Here is a 12,500-nt window from a genome sequence, read left to right as displayed (position 1 = left end):
ATTATATTTATAATAATAATAATATTTATTTATATTATAATTATATTATTGAAAGATTATCTAGCATAGTGCTGTAAACGTAATATGAAATACATGTTAGATTTTCTAAACTGACTTCATCATTTATGATACTTTGCAATCCAAATTTTTTAACTTTAGATTTATATAAAAATGGTCTGCAAAGGTTCCATTTTCTACCATTCATTTCACTGTTAAAGGTACCTATTTTTTATTGTTAAATTAAAAATATTAAATAAATTTCATTCATTCATTCAAAGTGTTGCTTAATTGTCTTCAAGAATACTAGACGTTAATCTAATTTCATTTTCATTTATCTTTCTATTCACTCTGAGTTCTTTGAATGTTAAACATCAAGCTAATTCAAAGTTTTTATTCTGTATAGGCAAACTGTAGAATCATCAATCTTAGCTCAATTGATTACAGACGACTCGCCATACCAGCTGATGGCGATACATACTTCTCGTATGTCATATCTAACTAACCTCTATGAAAATTATAATAAAAATTAACCATGAAGAAAATATAATAAGAATAATAAAAATAACAAAGCAACATGTATCTAATCTTACTAACATTAATATTTAGTACCTTTTCATTTTGAACTTTCATTTTTTTATAACAGAACCAAACTAGAATAATTTGTTTTAATGAATAATAATAAGCCATAAGACAAATAATGAGTCGCAGTATTAAATGATAATGATACAAAACAGGGCCACTGAATGCAACACAAAATACCAAATGGACAAGGCATATGATGAGCTGGTCAGTCGGTCAGCCGGCGGTCAGTTTTATAACGTTTTAATTTGTAATCTTTCATTCTTTTGATCTTCTTTTGATCTACTAATCCTAATCTCATGAATCAAATTAAAAGTGAAATTGATTTTATGAAATTAAAATTTAAACATAATAAATTTTATTGTCTTGCACAAATGATGATTTTTTCAAGATTTTTAATTGTTATGTAGAGCTTAATTTATTTTTGTTTTGTGATATATTTTGTGACAGTTGAAGAGAAGCGAACGATCGAAGTGATGGGGCGGTTTTTAACTTTCGAGAAGACATGTGGGGATATACTCGACACTACCTTTCAAGATTTGTGTGCCAGGGTCATTATCTAGTAGTTTTATTTATATCTCGACATCTCATTAATTCTTTGTTTTTTGAATGTTTTAAGATTTGCGTGTCAAAGTCATTCACTAGATCTATCTATATCCCAGCATTTTGATGGTTTTTTTATTTCTGAATGATTGTTTAGTTATTTATATCCAGGCTTGTGATTGGTTGTTTGTTTGAATCCTTTTTTTCAACCGTCCACTCTAGAAACAAGCCAACATTTCAACCGACCAATCAACACCGAACAGCCTCTAGGTGCGGTTGACTACTTGGAGATATGTCGAAACTTTCGAGTCGTCCTGATCCGGGACATCCCGCAGATGTCCCTGACGATGAGGAGCGAGACGAGACGATTCATCACGCTCATCGACACTCTTTACGACAATAACGTAACTGATTTACTTTCTTGTTACAGTAACACGCAACTACCTTACCTCCTTTGCCGCAATAATGCCATTCATTTATGTTCTCCTTCACCGTTTTAAAGTAATTTTTTACAATCCTATTTTACAGTTTATTTATCGAATTTCGTTTCAAAATTCAACTTTCTTCCTCACAAGGTGAAGGCCATATTTTCAGCTGAAACGGGGTTAGACGACTTGTTCGTGGCAGGCGGAATCACTGAGGAGGACAAACACAACATGAGAGTCATCATTGGTGATTTGAACATTAAGAAAGTTAGTTAGTCTCTTGTTGGCTGAGATCAAACCAGCACGATTCTTCAGTTAACATTCAACGAAGTTACATATTTCATAACATACAACCAAACATACATCGTCATTATCTTTTATCGTCGTCTTTTAACCAATGAAAATCACCAAATAATACTTTCAACCAACCACGTTAGGTAACATCTTTAATTAAACCACGCCCCCCGCCAGGGTTCCAGGGACGAATTAGCGAGTTTGTTTACCGGTGAGGAAGAAACGTTCGCGTTTGATCGGGTGGTTTCTAGAATAATGGATATGAGGTCGGCTTCCTATTGGATGAAAGATCAGCCAATCAATGAACCCACACAGAGAGCAGCCAGGTCGTGATGACGTAGCCTGAAATAATTTTTATTAGAAGTTTTATTATCTTTGTTAACGAGTAAGATTTTAAAATACTAACATCTTTGTCTCGTTAAAATTACCATCTATAAAACTTATTTTAGCCAATTATTTACCTGCTTTTTGTTTAATTGATTGTATAGGAATTTTACTTTAAACTTACATATAAACTATTTTAAACTTTAAAATGGCGCCTTTTATTGCTGAAAAGTTTATATCCGGTTAGTAATGTTAGGCACTTCGATTTATTTGTTGGTTTTTTCACCAAAAATAGTTTCACGGCAATAATGATCCATATACTAAACAGCCTATGCAACGACGATAATATATATTTATACCTACTTACGGTAACATTATCTCAAAGATATGTTTGTTTTTTTTTGTTTAAACTTTGTTTCAAAGGATGGTACATACAATCTTATATTGAACTATGTATTGTGACATATTTTAACTATTTATATGTTAGAACTTATTTTTTGTAAGGATGATTCTGCATAATAACGCACAAATATATATTTAGGATTTTAAAGTTTCATTTCATTTTCCTTTTAAACTATTATATATATATTATAATTAATATATATATATATATATATATATATATATATATACACACATACACACACACACATATATATATATATGGCTGGAAGACCATAATTGATCAAATCTACCGAATTTTTAGCTTTTGAAAGTTTACGGTTGGGCTTTTCAATATTTAAAACAGTAATTTTATAATTATAATCCGAATTCGGTGAGTTAACTTTTACACACACATGTATATGATTATCTGCTTATACGTTCATTAACTTAACTGTCTTTATCTATATCTATATTTTGGGTAATGTACAATTTCATCGAGTGAGTGTAGTTGTTAAGTATTAGTGTTTATTATATTGTTCGTATTCGTCATCATTGTCACACACACGCGCGCGTGTACACACACATACACAAAGACTCAAATATGCACTAGCACAGATACGTACGTGCATACATATGTACATACATACATACATATACATCCATTTATACATACGTACAAATTCAAATGAATACAAACGAAAAGAAAACATAATGGTAAGTAATGTTAAAACTCGATCAACCAATCAACCCAGCGTTGAAAATGTTAGGTTGGAAATATTATCAGTTAAAATTCGCAGAAAATTAATTTAGATCCCAAAATCTTTTCGTTACTACTACTGTTGCTACTACTACTACCACTCACATTTCTGTAGTTTTACTTTTGCTTGTACCATTATTACTACTACTAAAACTTCTGCTGCTACTACTACTACTACATCTAGTAATGTATTAATAATATTATCGATCATATTTATATTACGATTCATAGTAATCGTTGTCGCCATTGCAAGCTATGTCAATTTTTTCGTTATTAAAAGGAGATATTTGCATGCTAGCTTGTAGTAACTTACTAGCTAGCATGTACGTTCAGTACGTACGCCATGCTAGTTAGCTTGAATGTAAAATTAAAATTCATTCAATCGCTTTAATGGATGCATGAATGCATTAGTGAATGAATGAATTAATTAATTGGTTAATTAATTAATTAATTGCTAAATGAATATAAAATAGATGAATGAACGAACGAACGAACAAGCCAATGAAAGAACTTATTGAATGAACCAAACAACAAATGAATAAATAACTTACAAGAATGATTGATTGAGTAAACGATTGAATGAATGAAGTCTTATAGATGAAAGATTGAAATGAACGAACGAAACATTGAAAGAAAGAATGAATGAATGAATGAATAAAACTAAGGGCCAATCAAAAACATTGATCTTAAAATAATCCATATTAATATAATATAATTTAAAACATTGAAAACGAAATCCATTTCAATTAAATCATTTCTTAAGTATACAAGGGTTTTATGCACAGGTAGTGGTAATACTACTACTACTAAGAATAATAATAATAATAAAAGTAATAAATAAATAATAATAATAATAATGGTTTTAATCAACTCGAGTTATAGAACCATTGTTATCACTCTCAACTACCGCAACCATATTATTATTATTACTAATGTTACAGTTAATGTTATTATTATTATTATTGTTATTATTATTGTTGTTACAACTCTTGATGGTTTTATGATTTTTGTTATTTTTACGTTTAAAGGTGAACTTTTGACAGACGAAATCGACGTTTTTTTCGTCGTCAATGATGAATCTCGAGAAATGCTGCTTCAAAGTCGACGAAAGGTTGTTTGGGGTCCGCTGATATTCGATGACGTCATTGTGAGGATGTTGTTGTTGTTGCTGGGTGTTGTTACTGATTTGCTGCTGGTCTAGAAGATTGTTGTTGTTGTGATGGTGCGGTGATGTGACGTTGGAGCAATTTTGGAACTGTTGGCAGCACTTCAGTTGAGATTTGTGAGGTTTTTCTATGGACAAGTTGGGAGTGCCGAGAATGCAGTCGTATATGGCCTTGATGAATTGCTCCCTTGATGAAAAATAAATAACACAGAAACGTAATTGAAAAAATGAATGAATGAATAAATGAATGAAATATAAACATCAACAAACCATTGTTTCAGGTCGGGTTTGTTGTTGTTGTTGTTGATGTTTATCTGATCGTTTTCAGATAATTTTTCGTCACTGCTGAGCTGACGTTCCATGGATGAGATCAAGCAGATTATTACCGAGACTGCAAACTGTGTTTGTTGTGTGTGCGTGTTGAGAATTATCAAATATTTGATGGGTGACTGTATCCTTCATTCATTCATTCATTCATTCATACGCATTCATCCATTCATACACATTCATCCACTATGAATCCATTCACCTATCCATCAATGATATTTATCCATCCATCTACTAATCCAATCTTCTTTCCATCTATCTAACAAATTCACAATTAATTTTATTTTCATAAACATCCTCATCACTTCATCCAACAATCCATTAATTCAATCCCAAATCCATTCTCTTCATTTTACAAATCTCTAATTAAATTTTATTTTTACGCACAGCTCAACCCTGGACACCCGAAAATCCCCAACTTACTAACTTTACATCCTAATAACACTGCCAGGTGATTAGTTAGACCATCATCGCGTAAATTCCTACAGAGGACAGTCGAGTATCTAACTAATGTCGATACGTCGCTGCACGACGGTAAAGTTATCACATTTTCCAGGCAATGATACAACTTCAGTGACATCTTGCGGGGGAAAGTTTTTCTCTTAAACTTATCGAATCATTTAAATCCAATTAGCAGATTACTTAGAAGCATTTTTATTAACGTATTTAAGAGTTAATAACAGGAAAGAGACAGAAAGAGATGTAGAGTAGGTAACTAGAGAAACAGATAGGTAGGTAGATAGATAGATAGATAGATAGATAGGTAGGTAGATAGATAGATAGATAGATAGATAGATAGATAGGTAGGTAGGTAGAGGGAAGATAGAAAGATATAAAGAGAGAGAGAGAGAGAGAGAGAGAGAGAAAGAAACAAATGGTACCTCAGAGAACCAATCCTTCTTTGATATAGTAGAAGCCTTCTCCAGCAACTTAGCCACTATTTCCTGGACCATCACAAGATTACTGCAGCTGTGCTCACAGACGTTGTTGCTCGGACCATCGACATCAAATTGTGGTTTGTTGTCGTTGTGGATGATGTCATTTTTGTTGCTAATTTGTTGAAACATGAGAGGCAATAGTTTAATAACTAACCCAGCACCTTTCCTAATCAAAATAATCTGCTGAAGAGTTGAACTGTTGTTGGTTAGGAAGCTTGCTGCTAAGTTAATAACTAATTCCGCCGATTTTTTGCATGTTATCTCTCTGTAGCATGAAAAAGTCGGTAAAATTTATGGAAAATTGCAAAAGGTGGATAAGATTGTTAGAAAAATAATTGCTTAAAATAATGATGATTATGAAACCTTTCGTTGAGTGATTGCTTCGTGGCTTTCTTCTCTAACTCATCGACGAGCAGCAGAACATCAAAACCCTGTCAAATAAAATTACGTTCCATCATTCCTGCCATCACTTGCCTGCTGGCTGGCCAGTCCCAAAAAATAGTCAACTACTTGTAAAAAGATTGTTAGAAGCTAGTTCTTAACTACTTTCAACGAGAGTTGTTAGAAAAAGCAACCATTAACTACCTCCCAAGAACTGCATAGTAGTCAACCACTGACTGACTATTTGAAGATCAAGTAATTATTATTAGCAATCTCATCATAACAACTGTAAAGTAGTCAGTATTAACAAGTAGCTAACTATCTTCACAACAGTCAGTAACTACTCATCAGCGACCGACTCGTCGTCGTCATCATCATCATTCATCATCATTATTATATAATTGTTAAAAAGATGAAACATCCACAGCCAGCTTGAATAACTCCTCACCTTTTCAATCTTGGCCAACGTCTCCTTAAACTTCTTGTTATCCTGTTTCTTCAGTTCATCACTGGTCGGCGTCAGGTGAACCTCGAGAACCTGTCTCGGTTTGTTGATGCTCGAAACTGTCAACTTCCCTAACGAGCCTTCGTACTGAGCTGTTTTTTGACCATTCATCATAGATCAAAAAAGATGGATGATGATTAAGGATGATCAAACAAAATGCTACAAAATTTTAAAGAACTAACAAACCAATCAAACTCTTGTCAACCAATTAACAAAATGGTTTATATAAAAAACAGCCAATCAACCTAAAGAAGATGACCCACAGCAGGCAACCAATCAAAATCAACCAGCAAGAAAACTGACCAATCACAAAAAACCAGCATTCAAATAAACCAATCAAAGCATACTCGGTTTATAAGGCTTGTTAGATTCACTAATTTCGTTATTAGGCACAAGTAACTTTTCAACTTTCGCATCATCATCATCGTCGTCGTCGTCCTCGCTCCCAACATGGCGATCATCTTCGTTATCATTACTAACAGCCACGTTATCATCATCATCATCATCAGCACCGTCTTCGTCGTCTAGGGATAGGTTGGTGCTGGGTTTCATCATACTCTTCAAATTCTCTCTCTTGAACTGTCTGTTCTCTCTCATTATCTTCTTCATTGACCAACACTGGCGATGATGATGATGATTGTGATGATAGTTGTAGTAGTAGTAATGATGACGATGATGATGGTGATAGTAGTGATGATGATGACGATGATAAAAGGAATTAAAATATCATGAAAACATTAGCATCTGATCAATAATAAAACAGAAACCACCCATCCCTACATCATCATCAATCACATCATCATCATCATCATTATCAGCAAAGTACAAACAGTGTAATAGTAATCATCCACAAATGGGTTTTCGCTGTGAAGCTGCAACAGCTGAATCTTAATTATCCATTCTTTCTCCTTCTTCTCCATCAGTCCATCATAATAGCTGGGGTCCACATTTTGAAGTTGTTTTTGCTGTTGCTGCAAGTAGTGATGATGTTGTTGTGGTTGGTGCTGGCTGTGGTGGGGCAGGTACTGAGGTTGCTGAAGCTGTTGGTGATTCTGCATCTTCATAAGAATCATTTGTTGTTGCTGGAAGTTCTGCTGAAGGTGTAATGGAAACTGCTGTTGTTGTTGTCGTTGATGTCGTTGATGTTGCTGTTGTTGCTGCTGTTGTTGAATGTGCTGAAGTTTTGTAAAAATTTGTTGCTGCAACATGGCCAAATGCTGAAACTTCATCTGATATTGTTGATGCAACTGTTGTTGCTGTTTCAGCAACAGTTGATGTTGCTGCTGTTGTTGGTGTTTCAACAAAAGGTGTTGATGTTGTTGTTGTTGTTGTGCAGTTGTAGGAAGAGGAAGTTTACCTGAAATGTGATAAATAAAAAACACAAGAGTTACAGTAACATATAACAAAGGCACTAACAACAACAACAACAAAATAAAAACCATCTCTTTGTTGAGCCATCATCATCATCATTGATGCTGTTGGTCTGATGAAATTTTGCTGGAGCTGATACATTTGTTTCATGTATTGATGTTGCAGATGTTGGTGTTGCAAATGAAGTTGTTGTAATTGCTGATGGTGCTGTTGTTGGATCATAGTAAGTTGCTGCTGTTGTCGTTGCGGGTCTAACGGGGCTGGTGTCTGTTTAGGCGGTTGTGGAGTTGGCACCTGCTGAGTCGACTGCTGCCGACTTTGTTGCTCATTTGCTGGTGATAATCTCTGCTGTTGTGAATGTTGTTGCTGTTGTTGAAATGGCTGCAATGCATTCGTTTGTTGTTGTTGTTGTAATGCATTCTTTTGTTGTTGTTGTTTCTGCTGTTGTTGCTGCTGCAGAAACATTGTCGGCTGTGGTAGTGATGACGATGACGGCGCTTGGGCATAATGTGGAATTGTCAGCAATGACGATGATGTTTGTGGAGATGTTGTCGCTGATGCAGATGATGATAGTGGTGGTGGCTTGCTTCTCTCTAAAACCTGGAAATGGTAAAAAAGGTACATTATCATCAGTCAAATTCACTAACAACTCATCCCCATCACAAACGGCATCATTACCTCATCTTCTCGCATCATCATCTTTTCCAATTCCTCCAATGTCATCGTCGAAGAAGACATCATCATCATCATCATTGGTTGCTTAGCGACAGCTGTCACAGCTGAAGTAGTAGCTGAGCAAGCAGCGGTAGCTGAGCAGTCATAGTTGCTACAACAGCCAGCATGATTACCATCGCTAACTTCGTAATTGATGTTATTATTGTGGTGGTGGTGAGGATGTTGTTTCATCATTGGCTGTCCAAACATAGATTGTTCGACTTCTTCAAGAGTTAGAGCTTTTAAATGTGGGTCCTGCTAGTATTATGATTGTTCATTACAAGTAGCTTAAATTTATAACTGCAGACATCATAATTATAATAGAAATTTTAAATTTTTATAAAAAAATTTTCTGCTGTCATTGGTACCTTAAAATTTTCTAACTGCAGTTGGATGTCAGGAAAAATAGGCATTCCCCAGATGCCAGTCTGCATAAATTATATATATACCTTTGGTTTTATATATATATATACATATATATATGTCTTTACATGAAGAAATGTCTTTCGGTAAATTGGTGTGTACTCACATATATAATCTATATATTAATCACGAATATATGCATAAAAGGTTATTTACCGAATTAAGATTTGTTTCCCCAACGCAACTGCCATCATCATCGTCGTCATTCACTAATTTTCTCAACTGGAATTCCATCTCAGACTAAATAAGTGTTGTGTAGAATCAGTGAAATAAACACAAAATTAAGAAGGTATATTTAAAAAAAAGTTAAATTTGGAAAATTTGAAATATATAGATAGCACTAGACCTCCTGAAATATGTAATCATCATCTTCTCTGTCAGGCAGTTCTACAGTAAAAGATGGCGTATAGAGGATTGGGGACGTGAAAGGGTGATATAAGGATGACATGTCTGGGGCATAAAATGATTTGTCATTCTCCGCAAACTTCTCATGTTCATTTTCCCAGTCACCAAAATCTATGGTTTATGAAAAAAAGGAGAATTAGCAAATGTTCAATTAGTACAAATTTTAATTAAATTTTGTTGGTTGATAAAAATATCAGCTAATAATCAAATTTCACAAATCTAAAAAAGATAAAAGATTCTAACTATTTGAAGAATCTCCAAATGTTTCATCATTCAGTTGATCAAATCCATCTTCATCTTCAGACGATTTCTTTAAATCGTTATTGAGAGAAGAGTACATTGTTCACCTTTTTGTTTTCCTAAGTTTTATTATTCGCACTAAACTAAGGTGGCTAAGCCTACTAAGAGGCCTTAAAAGCCCAATTTTACCTTTAAAAATAGACCAAACCGATGAATTAGTCGTTTGGGTTCAAGATTGCTACCACGTTTAAATTAAAAAACTGATTGAAAAAAAGTAATCGGCTCTAGATTACAAAAATAAATCATATTTGCTTTTAATTCAATTCAATTAAAACGACAAATTTTCAAATAAAAAAAAATAAATTTACTCAAAACTTGTGTTGTTGGACTCAAAGGAAAAAAGGAAATTATGGCTAACCAAAACTACATTTTTAATTTTGGGTTAAAGATTTATCATAATTTGAAATTAACATTAATTGATTATGAATGTCTATAAAATGTAAGTGTATATAAAATAAACATAAAAAATTTTTATGTTAAATAGTAAATTTTTTTAGATTTGCTAACTATTTTAACAGTTTTCAATGAACATTGGGATGTTGTTCGCAAGGCTTTCCCAAGTCAAAAATCGTTGTATCAAATTCTATAATATTTGTCATCGCGGCTACTAGTCAATACCTTTGTGAATATATATATATATATATCTTTTTTTGTTTAACTTTAAAGTTTAATTCGAGTTTTTTTCATGAATATCAAATTTGAAAATTTAAAAAATTTATTCAAAACCACAGTTTTAGTTAAACAAAAAAATGAAAGCGGACCAAGAAAGAGTGGTTAAACTACTGACAGACACCATAACATTGTTATGCAAAAACGGACTCATCTACAACTCTGAACTGACGGTTCAGGGTTTGTTAGGCATAACGCTAGACAGGAGCGACGTTTTCATCGTACACATCAACGAAACTCTAAACACGTCTAATACGTTCGTCACGAGTACCGTTTCAGTTACTAAACCGCCGAAACAGGTCCCCATTGGTGCAACTTCACTTATGCCTGCTTCTCTAATTAATAATAATAGTTATTCTGTCGTTGATCTGACTAAAACCATAGACAGTCACAGTACCCACAGCAGTGCTATCAACAACAACAATAATATCAATAATAATATCAATAACAGTTTTCAAAATTCCTTAAATAATAATAATAACAACAACAACAAAGACGTAATTATGCATAGCAATGCAATTGCCAACACAAGAATGAAGAACAGACAACATCTGCAACAACAGCAACTTCAGCAGCAACAACAACACATACAAATCCAACAACATCAGCAACTACAACTTCAAAGAAATGATTTTATGCAACAAATTCAACAACATTTAAGGATGACAGGCATGTTGCCAACTTCAAACCACTACCACAAGACCACTTATTCCTTCACAGTCGACCCCACTTCAACCTCGATTAGGACATCGAGCTCCTTCTTTAGTCAGGCTGAGAAGTCAGTCGGTTAGTCGGAAAAATCCATCATTCATTTCACAGCAGCTTCACGTGTCCTTGCTAGAAGAAGATGAGGTCGTCGTGATTGATGAAGATAAAAACCAAGAACCAACTTCACACTTTTCTAGTTTTCAAAATTCTTTACAAAGCACTCCTCAACAACAATTGCAACAGCACAATCCTATTGTTGGCCAGTCTCCTAAACAAACTAATCAGGCAAAAATGTCTAAAAGTCTTCCCCCAAATGTTATGCATCATTTGAGCTTTCTAGGAGAAATTATCATTGAACCTAACCTACCTCAGCATAATGATAATAGCAACCACAGCAGTAATAATAATAATAATAATAATAATAATAATAACAACAAGAATAATAATAATAATATTGCTGATGAAGCCATTATAATTAATTCTGATAGCAAGAATGATGATGGAGATGATGATGATGATAATGTCGTTATCAGGATCAATGGTGCTGCTGGGTTTAGGGATATCATTGATAACAACAACAACAATAATAATAATAATAACAACAATAATAAAAATAATAATGATGACGACGATGAAGAAGATGTTGGTGATAACTTCCAGGTGTATTTCTTGTCAATATTAATTGTTGCTTTATCATTTCTGTTGTTGCTCCATTGTTAATAATGTAAACAACAACAATAAAAACTATAATAATAATAATATTTTTATTATTATTAAAATAATAACTGTAATATTACTTATTGTTGTACGATATGCAGATGAACTTTGACAATGCTGGACTCTGCATACTGGACGATAATGATGACGATGGTGGCGGCGGTAGTGATAACAACAACAACAATAATAATAATAATAATAATAATAATAATAATAATGATGACGACGACCATGACGTCATCAACAACAAGAACAACAAAGATATTAATAAGAAGACTGATGACAATGGTACTCTTGATTATAATGATAAAAGTGGTGTTGCTAGCGCTTGTGTTGACTCAACTCAAATGTCACCGTCATCATTATCGTCAGTACAAACATCATCATCATCATCACAAGCATCATCATCATCATCACAAGCATCATCATCATCATCACAAGCATCATCATCACAAGCGTCATCATCATCATCATCATCCTCATCGCTTCATCTTGTTCCAACTACATCAGAGTCACTTATTGCATTGTCGTTATCATCGTCATCAACAACAAAATCATCATCATCATCATC

The 12,500-nt window shown here is 33.6% G+C and overlaps 3 protein-coding genes across 3 annotated transcripts in view; 2 read left to right on the top strand and 1 right to left on the bottom strand.

Moving 5' to 3' along the window:
- The window catches only part of HELRODRAFT_65323 (hypothetical protein), a gene marked incomplete at both ends in the record, with an annotated part of 3,460 nt that extends 1,286 nt beyond the window's left edge, over window positions 1–2,174 (top strand). Inside the window, 7 exons of the mRNA XM_009021856.1 lie at window positions 160–218; window positions 404–483; window positions 735–805; window positions 1,030–1,130; window positions 1,386–1,526; window positions 1,698–1,814; window positions 2,019–2,174. Of these exons, the coding sequence (XP_009020104.1) occupies window positions 160–218; window positions 404–483; window positions 735–805; window positions 1,030–1,130; window positions 1,386–1,526; window positions 1,698–1,814; window positions 2,019–2,174 (725 nt within the window). The remainder of the gene's footprint in view (window positions 1–159; window positions 219–403; window positions 484–734; window positions 806–1,029; window positions 1,131–1,385; window positions 1,527–1,697; window positions 1,815–2,018) is intronic.
- Window positions 2,175–3,800: 1,626 nt separating this feature from the next.
- On the bottom strand, window positions 3,801–8,206 carry HELRODRAFT_188811 (hypothetical protein). The gene is made up of 9 exons (XM_009021855.1): window positions 8,062–8,206; window positions 7,453–7,979; window positions 6,970–7,240; window positions 6,566–6,714; window positions 6,100–6,167; window positions 5,680–5,848; window positions 5,226–5,378; window positions 4,742–4,869; window positions 3,801–4,658 (listed from the first exon to the last, which is right to left on the bottom strand). The coding sequence occupies exons 1-9, from the start codon at window positions 8,141–8,143 to the stop codon at window positions 4,169–4,171; spliced, it is 2,037 nt and encodes a 678-aa protein (XP_009020103.1). The 5' UTR covers window positions 8,144–8,206; the 3' UTR covers window positions 3,801–4,168.
- Window positions 8,207–10,584: 2,378 nt separating this feature from the next.
- HELRODRAFT_161987 (hypothetical protein) overlaps window positions 10,585–12,500 on the top strand; it is a gene marked incomplete at both ends in the record, with an annotated part of 2,229 nt that continues 313 nt past the window's right edge. Inside the window, 3 exons of the mRNA XM_009021854.1 lie at window positions 10,585–11,290; window positions 11,346–11,872; window positions 12,031–12,296. Coding sequence (XP_009020102.1) covers window positions 10,585–11,290; window positions 11,346–11,872; window positions 12,031–12,296 — 1,499 coding nt within the window. The remainder of the gene's footprint in view (window positions 11,291–11,345; window positions 11,873–12,030; window positions 12,297–12,500) is intronic.

Source organism: Helobdella robusta (assembly GCF_000326865.2).
Source record: "Helobdella robusta unplaced genomic scaffold HELROscaffold_3, whole genome shotgun sequence".
Lineage (NCBI taxonomy): Eukaryota > Metazoa > Annelida > Clitellata > Rhynchobdellida > Glossiphoniidae > Helobdella > Helobdella robusta.
This window is presented reverse-complemented; position numbering and strand designations above follow the sequence as displayed.

What these genes read in the sequence shown, in the direction of transcription:
- HELRODRAFT_188811 (XM_009021855.1), bottom strand. Translation starts at nt 8,143, where the DNA reads ATGAAACAAATGTATCAGCTCCAGCAAAATTTCATCAGACCAACAGCA. An exon ending in TGGATGATTACTATTACACT is followed by an intron (nt 7,241 to 7,452) that starts GTTTGTACTTTG and finishes CATCATCGCCAG; the next exon opens with TGTTGGTCAATGAAGAAGAT. An exon ending in TAACAAGCCTTATAAACCGA is followed by an intron (nt 6,715 to 6,969) that starts GTATGCTTTGAT and finishes GTCAAAAAACAG; the next exon opens with CTCAGTACGAAGGCTCGTTA.